General features: G+C 34.2%; 1 protein-coding gene across 6 annotated transcripts in view; it reads right to left on the bottom strand.

Moving 5' to 3' along the window:
• Positions 1-12,064, bottom strand: part of MOK (MOK protein kinase) — a 104,525-nt gene extending 92,461 nt beyond the window's left edge. For all 6 annotated transcript variants that reach the window (XR_004232092.1, XR_004232093.1, XR_004232094.1 and 3 more), the window contains exon 1: positions 11,783-12,064. Coding sequence is in view for 2 of the 6 variants with exons in the window: in XM_031953220.1 (XP_031809080.1) it covers positions 11,783-11,789 (7 nt within the window). In the remaining 4 variants the exon portion in view is untranslated. The remainder of the gene's footprint in view (positions 1-11,782) is intronic.
• Positions 12,065-13,966: the final 1,902 nt, after the last annotated feature.

Here is a 13,966-nt window from a genome sequence, read left to right as displayed (position 1 = left end):
ATTTATAAGGAAGAGCACTGTTGAAGTATAAAAAGGATAATTATGATTATTTTAAATAAAAATCTTCTTATATGAATAAAAGCCAAGAATAGAAGGGATGCTAAAAATTGGGGGTGAGGTGGAATTTTCATAGATAATCTTTTATTAAATATTATCTATGTATAGTATGTATGTAAGAGCTGGTTGATTTAGAAAAGTATGTAAAAACTTGGATTATGAAGGAAAATGCTATTTTTCTTCAGGGCAACAGAGGACAAATGGAAATAAGCATAATATGATCTTACATATATATATATGTATAATTGTTATATATAGATATGTACATGTATGTTTATAGATATCTATATATAAGAGTGTGTGTGTGTGTGTGTGTGTATAGCCATACTTAACTGTAGCTTTCTTTTTAGAGGAGGATGGAGGGTGATGAAAAGGTAGAAGGAAAAGAAAAAGTGCACAGGGAAAAAAAAATAAAAATGCATAAAAGTGAACAAATGAAAGCTAACAAGGAAGCAAAGAGCTGGGCAGCTTTGAAACCAATATGTAGTATTGATTATATAAGATTTCTTGAAATGGAAATTTGTTGTTTTATATTGAACCCTCTCTTATAGTCTGTTGTGCACATTTTTTAAAATTTCCTCATATATTTAAGTTTAAAATTTTAAAAATTTAAATACACTAAAAAAACTGTACCATTAATATAACAGCTAAAAAGAATTTACATAGGCAGAGGATATGGGTATAAGGTGAATTTGAGGGAATGACATAAAAATAATTAAGGGATAAGAAAGAATAGTACACTGAGTGCAGAAATAAATAAGGTAAAAGAGTAAATTATTTCACAGGAAGAGGTGTAAAAGAACTAAGACAGTGGAGAAAAAGATAGGCGGGTGGAGCTAGGCATCACTTAAACCTTAGTACCTTAGTCTCATAAGTATTGGTTCAAAGAGCTAATAATATACAAAATCATCTGTATATAGAAATCTATCTTACCTGATAAGGAAATAGAAGGGGAAAAGATTTAAGTAAAAGGCAGGAGTGGAGAGAGGACTGAATGGAAGAGGTAAAAATTAGGGGACAAAAGAGGGGACAGATTGGGGGAGGTGATAAAGCAAAACAAAGTTGAGGAGGGAAAGGATAAAAGGAGAGAGAGGACAAACAGAAGGAAAAACATAGTAACTTGAATGCGAAAGGGATGAACACTCCCATGAAAAGGAAGCAGATAGAGTGAATCAAAAACCAGAATTTTACAATATGTTTACAAAAAACACACTTGAAGCAGAGAGACACATACAAAGTAAAGGTAAGGGGTAACAATCCTGCTCTCACACAAAATAAAAGCAAAACTAGGTCTAATTAAAAGAAATAAGAAAGGAAACTAGGACCATAGACTAGTGCTTCTTAAACTTTTTCCACTTAAATAACATCTTTTTGCTTGAGAAATTTTTACATGACCCCAGAGGAATAGAAAATATGTATGGCAAATCAAACATTTGCTGATAATTAATAATTTCATGACCCTCACATTCAGTTAAAAGACCCTATATAAAATCACAAACCACAGTTTATTTTAAACATATATGTTTATACAAAGAGGTAGAGCATCCAAATTCTTAAAGAAGTGAGGTACAAGAACTACAAAACTACACTAGTGAGGAATCTCAACTACACCCTATCAGAACTTGATAAATCCAACCAAAAAATAAACAAGAAAGAAACTATAGAGATAAAAATGATACTAAAAAAAATTAGATATGATGTACTTTTGGAGAAAACTGAATAGGAGCAGAAGGGAAATTTTTTTTTTGTCTCAGCAGTACAATAGCACCTACACAAAAACTGAACAGGTGTAATGGGCCTAGAAACCTCAAATCAAAGATGGAAAGGCAAAAAATATTAAATGTATTATTTTCAGATCATAATGGAATAAAAAACTGCATTCAACAAAGGGCAATGAAAAGATATTAAAGTTAATTGGAAACTAAGTAATCTAATCCTAAAGAATAAGAGGAACAAAGGACGAATCACAAAAATAATAATTTCTTTAAAGAGAATAACAACAAGACAACATACCAAAATTTATAGGATGCAGACAAAGCAGTACTTGGGAGGAAATTTATTTATATAAATTCTTATATCAGTAAAATAGAGAAAGAATAGATCAATGAAATGGGCATGCAATTAAAAAAACTAGAAAAATAATAAATTAAAAATCACCAATTGAGTACCAAACTGGTAATCCTGAAAGTCGAAGATGAGATTAATACAATTGTGAGTAAAAAAATAAATAAAATAAAATAAAAACTATTGTGCTAATAAATAAAACTAGGAAATGGTTTTGTGGGAGGAAAAAACCCAGTAAGACAGATAAGCCATTTTGGTTAATTTAATTTTTTTAAAAAAGAAGAAAAGCAAATATCCAGTATCAAAAATGAAAAGAGTGAAACAGCACTAATGAAGAAGAAATTAAAGTAATTATTAGGAAATATTTTGTCCAATTACATGCCAATAAATCTGACAATCTGGAAAAAAATCAATGAATATTTATGAAAATGCAAATTACCTAGTTTAACAGATCAGGAAATAGAATGCCTACATAAACCAATTTAGAAAAAGAAATTGAACAAGCCATTATTAAAATCCCTAAGAAAAAATTCCTTGAACCAGAAGAGTTCATAAGTGAATTCTACCAAACATATATACAATTAATTCCAATGCTATATAAATTAATTGGAAAAAGTCAAAGAACTCCTACAAAACTCTGTTAATGACACAAATATGTATTGATACCTAAGCCAGGAAGAGCTAAAACAGAGAAAGAAAATTATAGACCAATTTCCTTAATGAATATCAATACAAAAACAAATTTGTAAACAAATACAGATACTAACAAGGCAATTACTGCAATATATCACAAGGATTATAGACTATGAGGAAGTGGGATTTATTCCTGGGAATGCAAGGTTAGTTCAATATTAGGAAAACTATTAACATAATTGATCATATCAATTAACAAAACCAAGAGAAATCATGTAATTTCAATACATGCTGAAAAAACTTTTGACAAAACACAATACCCATTCCTATTAAAAAAAAAAAATACACACACACACATCAAAGAATGGAGGAATAAAGGGAGCATTCCTTAAAATGATAAGCAATATCTATCTAAAACAATCAACAAACAATATCTGTAATGGGATGAGCTAGAAACCTTCCTAATATGATCAGGAGGCATATAAGAATGCCCACTACCAGCACTATTATTCAATGTAGTACTAGGAATGTAAACTATAGCATTAAGAGGTAAAAAAAGAAATCTTAAGAAATTGGAACAGAAAATGAGAAAACAAAACTATGGCACTTTGTAAATGATATGATGGTATATTTATATAGAACTTTAAAGAATGAACTAAAAACTACCTAAAATAATTAACAACTAAAGCAAAGTTGTAAATTATAAAATAAATCCCAGCAGCAAGAGATAGAAAGAAAAATTCCATTTCAAAATAACTGTAATCAATATAAAATATTTAGAAGTCTACCTGCCAAGACAAACCCAGTAACTAAAGGAACACAAAATTGTTTCATAAAACACTTTTCAAACAGTCAAAATCATTGGGAAACTATAAATTGCTCATGGATAGGCTATGCCAATATAATAAAAATGACACTTCTACCTAAGACAATTTTCTTATTCAGTACCATACCATACTACCAAAAAATTATAGAACTAGGAAAAAATAATAACAAAATTCAAAAGATCAAGAATATCAAGGGAATTAATGAAAAAACAAAACAAACAAAAGGTATCCTAGCAATACCAGATCTCAAACTATATTATAAAGTAGTAATCATCAAAATTATCTTCTGGAGTCCCATTCCAATGAAAGACTGAGAGTATGACTGAGAGGCCAGAAGGGAGGTATCTTTGAAGTCTTCATTTTATTAATCTGAGAGCCAGTGTTTTATACTTTTCAGTCTGGTGTCACTAGCATCATTTGCTTTTCAGAGTCAATACACAATCCACACTTTGACATTTCTGTATCTACCTTAACTATCAATACCAAAATGTCCATCATCACAGAATTGCTAATAGCTCAGTTGTGATGCTCAGTAACACCAACAGAATTGTGAACAGTTGTGATGTTTATCACTACGGAGCAGAAATTATCATACCAAGGTATTTACCTCAAGTATGTCTTTGATTCATTGTATAGTTAAAACACTTTATTCCTGTCCAAGAATGTCTTTGATTCATTGTATAGTAAAATGCCTTTTCCTGTCTTAAGTTTACCAAGTATGTCTTTGATTCATTGTAAAGAATACTTTTGTTCTAATTGCAGACATTCTTTATCAAAATTTAACAGGTCTATCTTTACAATTGTTTATTTGAAAGATGGTGAGTTTGAATCAATATTCAGACATAAAGTCTGATAATCAATAGCTCTAACAGAGAGTAGGTTTCAATAAGACCTGTACCGGACTTTTGCTGTTTATGGACTTAATTTACTTCCAGCCCTCTACAATTATTACTACAATTACTGGCTAAGGATGTCTATAGCAATATCAATAGCAATTTAGACAACAGCAACATCAATAGCAAACAGAATAGCAAAGAATAGTCTACTTACTCAAAATATGGAGAAGGGAAGAATTCATGACCAAAAAAGAGATAAAGAGTCTTACAAAATGTAAGTCTTAGCACAAACAAAACCAACACAACCAAACCAGAAAGCAGAAAGCCAGGAAACAATCTTTACAGTAAGTATCTCTGATAAAGGTCTCAATTCTAAAAATATAGAGAAATGAGTCAAATTTATAAGAATACAAGCAATTCCCCAATTGATAAGTGGTCAAAGGATATGAATATGCAAGTTTCAGGTGAAGAAATTAAAGCTATCTATAAGCATATGAAAGATATGCCTTATATCACTTATGATTAGCAAAATTGCAAATTAAAGCAATTCTGAGGTACCATCACACACCTGTCAGATTGGCTAAAAAAAAAAAAAAAAAAAAAAAAAAAACCTCTTGGAGAGGAAGTGGGAAAAATGCTTTGGTGATAGAACTGTGAATTAATCAAGCCATTCTGGAAGGCAATTTAGAACTATGAACAAAGGGCAACCAAACTGTGCATATTCTTTGACCCAGCATTACTAGGTCTATATTCCAAAGAAATCACAAAAAAAGGGAAAATATATGTGCAAAAATACTTATATTGGCCTTTTTCGTGACAGCAAAATTTTGAAATTTGAGGGGATTCCCATCAATTGGGGAATGGCCGAACAAGTTGTGGTACAGGAACATAATGGAATACTACTGGGCAATAAGAAATGATGAACAGGCAGGTTTAAGAAAAACCTGGAAAGATTTATACAAATTGATAGAAAGTGAAAGAAGGAGTACCAAAAAAAACATTGTACACAGTATTAAGCAACTATATAAATGACTCAACTCTTTTCAGCAACACAATGATCCAAGACAAGTACAAAAGACTCATAAAGGAAAAATGCTATCCACATCTAGAGAAAAAAGTGATGGGAGTCTGAATGCAGATCAAAATATACTTTTTTTCGCTGACTTTATTTTTTTTCATGGTTTTCCCCCCCTTTTGATCTGCTTGTTCTTTTACAACTATGACTAATATGGACATTTGTTTTACATATATCAAATTGCCTACCATTTTAGGAAGAGAAAAGGGATAGGAAAGAGGAAGAAAAACTTAAAATTTTGTAAAAATGAATGCTGAAAATTGTCTAGACATGCAATTGAGGAACAAAATACTAAAAAACAAAAGATCAGAAAAAAATAAATGCTAAAATAACCATAAATAAACCACATATAAAATACCTAGCAGAATATCTACCAAAACAAACACAGGACACAGGCACATAATTATAAAACTTTTTATACAAATAAAGTCAGATTTAAATAATGGGAGAAGTGTTAATTGTTCATGGGCAAGTCAAGCCAAAATAATAAAAATGACAATTGTACTTAATCTAATTATTCAGTATCATTCCAATTACATTACAAAAAAAGAAAATTTATAATAATCATAAAATAATAAAAACTCATTTGGAAGAACAAAAGGTCAAGAATATCAAAGAAATTGGCGAAGTAGCCAAAATGGCAGAGAAATGGTAGGGACTTGTGCCTTAACTTTTCCCTATACCCCTAGAAATATTTTTAAATGATGCTTCAAAACAAATTCTAAAACAGCAAAACCCACAAAAGGACAGAGTGAAACAGTTTTCCTGCCAAAAACAACTTAAAAAGTAGGCAGGAAAGGTAACTTGCACCAGAGGTGAGAATGGAGCACAATTTAATGCAGACAGAGTCTCAGCAAACAAGGAACACTCTTTGGGAAAAACTGAATCAATGCCAGCATCGACTATTTCCTGAATTATCAATCTATAGATGGCAAAAAGTCAAACAACTGGTCAGAAGATTATAGAAGTCCCTTTGCTGTACCACGGGCAGGCCTCTGTTGCACTGCTCATACTTGAATCAGGGTCACAGTCTTGGGTCTCAGTCTTAAGACAAGAGGAACACTAGCAAAAAAACAAAAACAAACTATGGCTGCAGAGGAGTGGGAAACCTGGTCACAGTTTCAGGGTAGAAAAGAGTATCAGTGGTCATTCAAAGACCAGAGCACAATAGAGGAGAATTATGCTTTTCCCTAGATCATACCACCTTAGAAGAACAGAAAACTTAAAGATACCCAAAATTACCTCTGAAAACAGTTGCATAAGAAACCTTAAGTTTGGGACAGTGATCCCTCTACTCCAGGGGCAGAAGCTCACTTTAGCAATAAAAAATAAATAAACTGATTGGAAAACGAGTTAGCAACAGAAAAATATACTGATGACAGAAAGTTACTGAGATGTCAGGGAAGATCAAAACAAACTGTGAAGACTACAAAGTCAGTGCTACTACATTCAAAGCTTCAAAGAAAAATGCAATGGCTCTAGCCATAGAGAAGTTTGAGAGTAGAAAGTAAGAGTAAAAGTAGAGTTAGAGGGGTAGAGGGAAAATTGGGAAGAGAAATGAGAGTGATATAAAAAATTAATGGAAAAAAAGTCAAAAGTTTGGTAAAAAGGGCACAAAACAAAACAAAACTGGAAAAAAAAAAAAAAGCTTTTAAAAACAGAATAGGCCAAATAGCAAGAGGCCAAAAAAGTTCAATAAAGAGAAGAATGCCTTGAAAAGCAGAGTTGACCAAATGGAAAAAGAGGTACAAATAAGTGAATTCTTATCCCTGAGGCTTAAATCTTTACAGTAATGTACTGTTTGGTAAAAATTATTGGGAAAACTGGAAACAGTCTGGCAGAAACTAATTGTAGACCAAATCTTAACACTTTATCAACTTGAGATCAAAGTAGAGACATAAGCTAGACATAAAGATAGATATCCTAAGTAAATTGACTATAATTGACTATACTACTTATCAAATTTATGAACAGAAGAATTTATAAACAAGACTTGAAGGACATTGAGATTTCAAATGAACAATTTCTTTCTTTTTTTTCTAGTAAATTTATTTATTTTTAATACATATTGCTTTATGAATCATCTTGGGAGAGAAAAATCAGAGTAAAAGGAAAAAAAAACCATAGGAGACAGAAAAAGAAAAAAAAAAACACAGAAAAAAGAAGCAAATATACCATGTGTTGATTTACATTCAGTCTCCTTAGTGCTTTTTCTGGATGCAGATGGCATTTTTTGTCCAGTCTATTGGAACTGCTTTGGATCACTGAACAACTGTAAAGAACCCAGTCTTTCATTGTTGATCTTGGCATATTCTTGCTGTTATTGTGTACAATGTATTCCTGGGTCTGCTTGTTTTGCTTAGCATCAGTTCATGTAAATCTTTCCAGGCCTTTCTAGAATTAGCTTGTTCATCATTTTTTATAGAACAATAATATTCCATTATCTTAATATAGCACAACTTGTTCAGGCATTCCCCAACCAATGGGCATCTACTCATTTTCCAATTCTCAAATGAATAATTTTGGTTACATTAAATTAAAAAGATTTAATACAAATAAAACAAATATAGCCAAGATTAGAAGGAAAACAGAAAATTGGGGGGAAATTTTATAGTTTCTTAGATAATGTCTTATACCTCAATTATATAGAGAATTTTGTCAAATTTATAAGAAGGAGTCATGCTCTCATTTAAAAATGGTTAAGTATATGAACAGGTAGCTTTTGGATAAAAAATAAGAGCTACTTGTGGTTATATGAAAAAAATGCTCTCAATCATTACTGATTAGAGAAATGCAAATGTTTTAAAACAACTTTTTAAGTACCATCTCACACATTTCGGATTAGCTAAAATGACAGAAAGGAAAAATGACAAGTGTTGAAGGGGATTGTGGAAAAATTGGTATATTCATACACTGTTGGTAGAATTGTGAACTGATTCATCCATTTTGAAATTATATCCAATGAGTCATAAAAATGTGTATATCCTTTGACCTAGCAATACCACTGTCTATTTTCCAAAGTCATCAGGGAAAAGAAAAAAGAATCTCTATGTTCTAAAATATATCAGCTCTCTTTGTGGTGGCAAAGAACTAGAAAGTAAAGGCATGACCATTAATTAAAGCATGGCTGAATAAGCTATGACATATGATTGTGATAGAATATCAACATGATGGATGAAATGAGGAACAGGTTGATTTTAAGAGAACATGAAAATACTGGAAATCATGAAGAGTGAAATGAATAAAACCAAGAGAATGTTGTATATTAGTAACAGCGATACTGTTTAAAAAGTAAATGTGAATGATTAAGCTGTTCTGAGTTATATGAACAGTCAAATAGAAAGAATTTATAAAAGAAGATGTGTCATCTACCTTCAGAGAAAGTATGTCATATATATTTGTATCAAATGGCCTTTTCTATTTCAGAGATGGGGAGGGAAGCAAATAACATGGACTCAAAATATAAAAGGTTTTTTTTAATTTATAAAAAATTAAATCTATACTCTAGGAAGCTGAAGCTACTATTCAGTGGGATTAGACTTCCTTAGCATGCTAATACATTTCTTTGCTTTCAGTATGGCTTCCTATCTTTGACTCAAAATCACTGCACCCTCATCCCTAGAAATCCTATTCCTCGGTATTAGCTTCCAGGAATAAGGTGACTGACCTTCTGTACTCTGCCTTCGTCTAACTTTATCTGCAATATTGTGATCAATTTGGGACACTATAATTTTGAAAAGATCTTGATAAACTAGAGAGATCTAAAGAAGGGCTACCTGGATGGGGAAGAACCTTAATTTTTTGCCATAGGATTGTTTTTTGCGATAGGGAAGGATTGATTGAACAAGACAGAGATATATAGTCTGAAGAAAAAGGGACACAAGACAGCTGTTTTCAAGTACATAATTAAGAAAGATTAGACATATCCTATCTGGCCCAAAAAAGGGCAGAATTAAGAATAATAGAAGTCAAAAAGAGGCAAATTCAGGCTTGATGTTTGATGCTTACAACTGTCCAAAAGTTGAATGGGCTTCCTTGAGAGTTAGTAGGCACACCTTTGATCTGGCCTCCAAGATCAGTAACTCTAATCCCATTCACCTAGTCTCTATTGTTAAAGAATCAGATTAAACTCTGAGACAGTCTTCAAGTGTAGTAGACTCCACCTGGCTCTTCCTAGATTCCTCCCCCACCTCTCCCTAGCTCCTCCCCAATTCCTCCCTGGTTCCTCCCCTTAGGCAGAACCTGCCTTTGCTCCTTTTCTCCCCAGAGACTTTAAAAGTCCCCTCAATGCAGAAATTCCTTGCTTAATCATCTATGATTCTGCCTTGTTAAAGTCATACTTGGCTGGCCGAGTCATTTCACATAATAAATGGGAAATCTTTGTCCTGTGATAAATGATTGTTTCATATCAAATTGAACCATTATGGTCTACAAAATAACTTGGCATTCTCTTAATTTATACCACTTCACCTTCACTTAAAGGAGAAGCTAAAGGAACACATCCCTTTTGTTATATACAGGAGGAACTCCTTATACGTATAGGTAGGAATAAGATGGCCAGTGAGATCCTTTCCACTCTAAAATTGTGTGTCTGTGATACTCTCATAATTCTAAAATTATGTGAGTCAGTTTCCTCATCTATAAAATCGGGAAAATAGTGCCTATCTCACAAAGTTGCTCTAAAACTGCTAACATTCCTAAAGGACTTTATAATCTAAATGCACCAGGTTAATTATTATGCTACCTGTGCCATAACTTTTAATATATGCAAAATAATTTGAAAATGACAAAGTATTATATAAACACCAACTATTATTATTGGTATTATTATTAGATTTAATATTGCAATACTGTTTTAACAGAAGGAGTTCTAATACTCTGGATACACAAATCGTAATATAATTTCTAAAGTACCTCATTCTATTAAAGGAAAAAGATGTAAATGTTAATACAACACAGGCAAAAATGACAATCATTTCCCCTTGACTGAAGAATAGAATTGTCTGACATTTTAATACTCGGGTTACATCATATACCATGACAAATTCTCAAAGATATTTTGACCCGACATAAGGTACACTTTCAGAATCTTTCCAGTGTGACAAAGTCAACAGCAATTATTTTTATTAAGTACTATGGAAAATAATTCTATTTAGTTAAATTTTCTGGATTGTTTGGATTATAAAAAAACAGGAATAAACTATTCCTATTATTAAAATTCAACAAGATTTAATTTTAATAAATGTTCATAATTAACATTTCTGTTCTAAGAATACCGAGTATAAATTTGTATTGAAACAAAATTTCAAAATTACAGTTCTGTTTTTCCTCTATAAAATGTGAAAGTTGGTCTAGCACTCTTTCAGACCTCACAGAAAGAATTTATCTCAAATAAAAGATTGCTCTCATGAATAGCAAAAAGGAGGGGTGGGGGTCATAGTAGAGAGAAATTAAAGTTTGTGCTCTAGTGAAGAGATGATTCATAAATTATTTTCCATCTCTAAAAATCTATTATCTTATAAAAAAAAAAAAAAGAAAAACAAATGCCATCCCTAGCTTCTCCAACTTGATAAAAATAGGAGCTCCAATCCAAACAACCCTTAACACCCCCAAGCATAACTGAATCTTGCCTATTCCACCACCACAAAAGGGGGCGGGGGTGGGGGGGGGGAGGAGAGGAGTCCAAACTGTTTTATGATAAGGGATAGTTTTTTAACCAGAAATACTAGATTGCCAATTCCTAGGAGGCAGCAGCTCTATCGGATTTCATTATCTATTTGCCTCCAAAACCAAGCACAGTGACCAGCAAATAGTAGGCCTTAATAAATACGTGGAGCTGTGGAAAACAGAGCTGCTCCCTGAGACGGGAGACTAGGGTCAGAACCACGGCTCTGCTATTTATTGATTATAACAGACGCCCTAGGATGCGTCATTTTCCAGCCTCAGTTTCCCGATATGTAATTCTGAGATCCCAAGATCAAGAAAAACGAAGGGGTTGAACGAGTGTGATCTCGGGAGTCCCTTCAGACTCTAAATCTAACGGACTTCATGAAGGTTAAACTAAACAAAACCTAACATTAAGGCGACCTTCCTCCTCCGCACCTGCTTCATGCTCCCCTTTTAGCTTGGCACCTCCCCCCGTCCCCCGCCGCCCCTTTCAGCTCAGACTCTAGGAAGGGTGGAGACGGGACTCCTTTACAACCCGGTCTCCTGTCGCCCCCCACCTCCGCCCAGGCTTCCCCCTTCTCGGGCCCTGCCAGCCCTCGGCCCGTCAGGCTAAATTCACTCACTCTTCATCCTCAGCTCCGGCCCGTCCGGGCAGGCCCAGGCCGGGCTGGGCTGGGTAGGGCTGAGGTGGCTTAGAGACCACTCGCCGATATGAGGCGGAGGCGGAGGAAGAGAAGGGGGAAAGGGGAGGGAAGGATGACTTCTCCACTCCCCGAGTCCCCTGAGGCAGAGTCCCCAGACGCGGACCCAAGGCTAAAGCCCCCTCGGTTGCGAGCCTCTAGGTCCGGCCGCCATGTTGTATTGCTGTCACCCTGGCAACCACCAAGGTCCCCAGCTCCCATAGACTGGCGAGAGGGCATCTGCGCACGCGCACATAAGCTTGGCGCTCCCGCGAGCCTTTTTTCCTCGCTGTTTCCCCCACCCCCCATCCCCCATCCCCCATCCCCCAGCGGTCTATGCCTGACCTCATTGTGGCCCCACCTAGCTTCATCACTCTCTCGGCGCAACCGGAACCGCTCTACAGACTCTATGCTCCACGCCTTCTCCGTTGCTAAGCACCTGTTCCTGGTTTCTAGGTTCCCTGAATCGGAAAAAAAAAAAGTCGCTTTCCGCTCCGCTCTGTAGGCCTTGGTAATTAGGGACTCTTGCAGATGTTTCTGTTGCTGTTGGAATAGCTTTTATTAATTGATCTCAGCTCTAGTGCATTTCTCATCGTTTGTAATTAGCCAGGTCAGCCAGCCAATCATTGTGTCTTGTCGGTTGGCCCTCAAGAAAATTACCTCAAGAGGAGGAAACTGGAGCCCAGGGACAAACAAAACCGTACAGTTAGTAGGGGAAGCGGCACCAGAGATTTGATCCCCTCTAAGATCTCCTAAGTCAAATAATTCATTTGATTATTTATTGACATATAATATGTTCTTAGATGTTTAAATACAGGGCAGAATAAAATGAAGTTCTTGCGGAACAAAGAAGGCAGGACACACGCGCAGAAGCACAATTGTCAGGAATATTTACTTGTATAAACAAGCCTGTGTAAAGTTTTATTCTGAAATTATTAATAAGGGGGGAAGGCGGGACGGAGGAAGGAGGAGATGCATGAAGGATGATGATCCAGAGTTACTTTTATGACTGTCATGGAGCTGTCGTTTTAAATCCAGATAACCGCTTCAGGAATTTGAAACGATGTGAAAATAAGAGCAGTTCAACTAGCATCAGTTTATTAAGGCAGATACCATAGGTCTTCTATATCAGGAGGAGGACACAAAAATGAATGAGGCTTGGTCCATGCCCTCACTCACCTTATTCAGCCTCAAAACAGCCCTAAGAAAAATAATTATCCTTTGAAAGAGTTTCCCTTTCTAATTTTCCTATTTCTTTTATAGTAACATCATGCCAAGTTTAAAACCAACATCTGCTGCTTCTCTATCCTTCATCTCAAATACTATTGGTTCTGTCCTCAAAAATGTCTCTTGCATCCAATCTTTATTGTCCATAGCTGCCCTAATTAAAAGCCTCATTATCTCATAATTTGATTTTTAAAACTCCCTTAACTGAATTCCTTTCCTCTAGTTTCTTATCCCTCCAAATTATAGTAAACATTTTCAAATTTTTTTAAAACATCAGTTTTCTCATTAGTTTGTTGCTCAAAATTTAAAAAAAAATTCATCTCATTATTTATGTTATAGTCTAAATCTGTCTTAAATTTCTACTATTTGACTTCGCATACCTATACAATTTTAAGTCCCACTATTTAATTCACATAATATTAAGTGCTTATCATATACAGAATATTATATTAGGTGCAACAAAAGATTTTTTTATAAATAGATGAATAAGATGAGATTCCTTCCCTTATGGAACTTATAACTTTGCGGAAAGAAAATAGCATTCGCAAATAAATATACTATAAAATTAAACATGCCAAGTACTGAAAAAATATACAAACAAAATGTTAAGTGAGATTAGGAGCAGAAAAGAACATGGTCAACTTAGAGATCAAGCAGGGTCTCAAAGAGGAGGTAATATTGAGACATATTTGGAAGAATGGGCTGACAAAAATAATTATTGGAAAAACTCTGGGAGAACAGGTACACTATTGGCAGAGCTGTGAATTGGTCCAGCCATTACAGAAATCAATTTGGAACTATTCTAAAAAGTCATTAAACAGCATTTACTCGGCCCAATGATATTACTTTCAAGGAGGATAATTAAAGTGATGTCAATAAAGGAAAAGAAAGAAAAGAAGG

This window comes from Sarcophilus harrisii, chromosome 2, assembly GCF_902635505.1.
Source record: "Sarcophilus harrisii chromosome 2, mSarHar1.11, whole genome shotgun sequence".
Taxonomy (NCBI): domain Eukaryota; kingdom Metazoa; phylum Chordata; class Mammalia; order Dasyuromorphia; family Dasyuridae; genus Sarcophilus; species Sarcophilus harrisii.
This window is presented reverse-complemented; position numbering and strand designations above follow the sequence as displayed.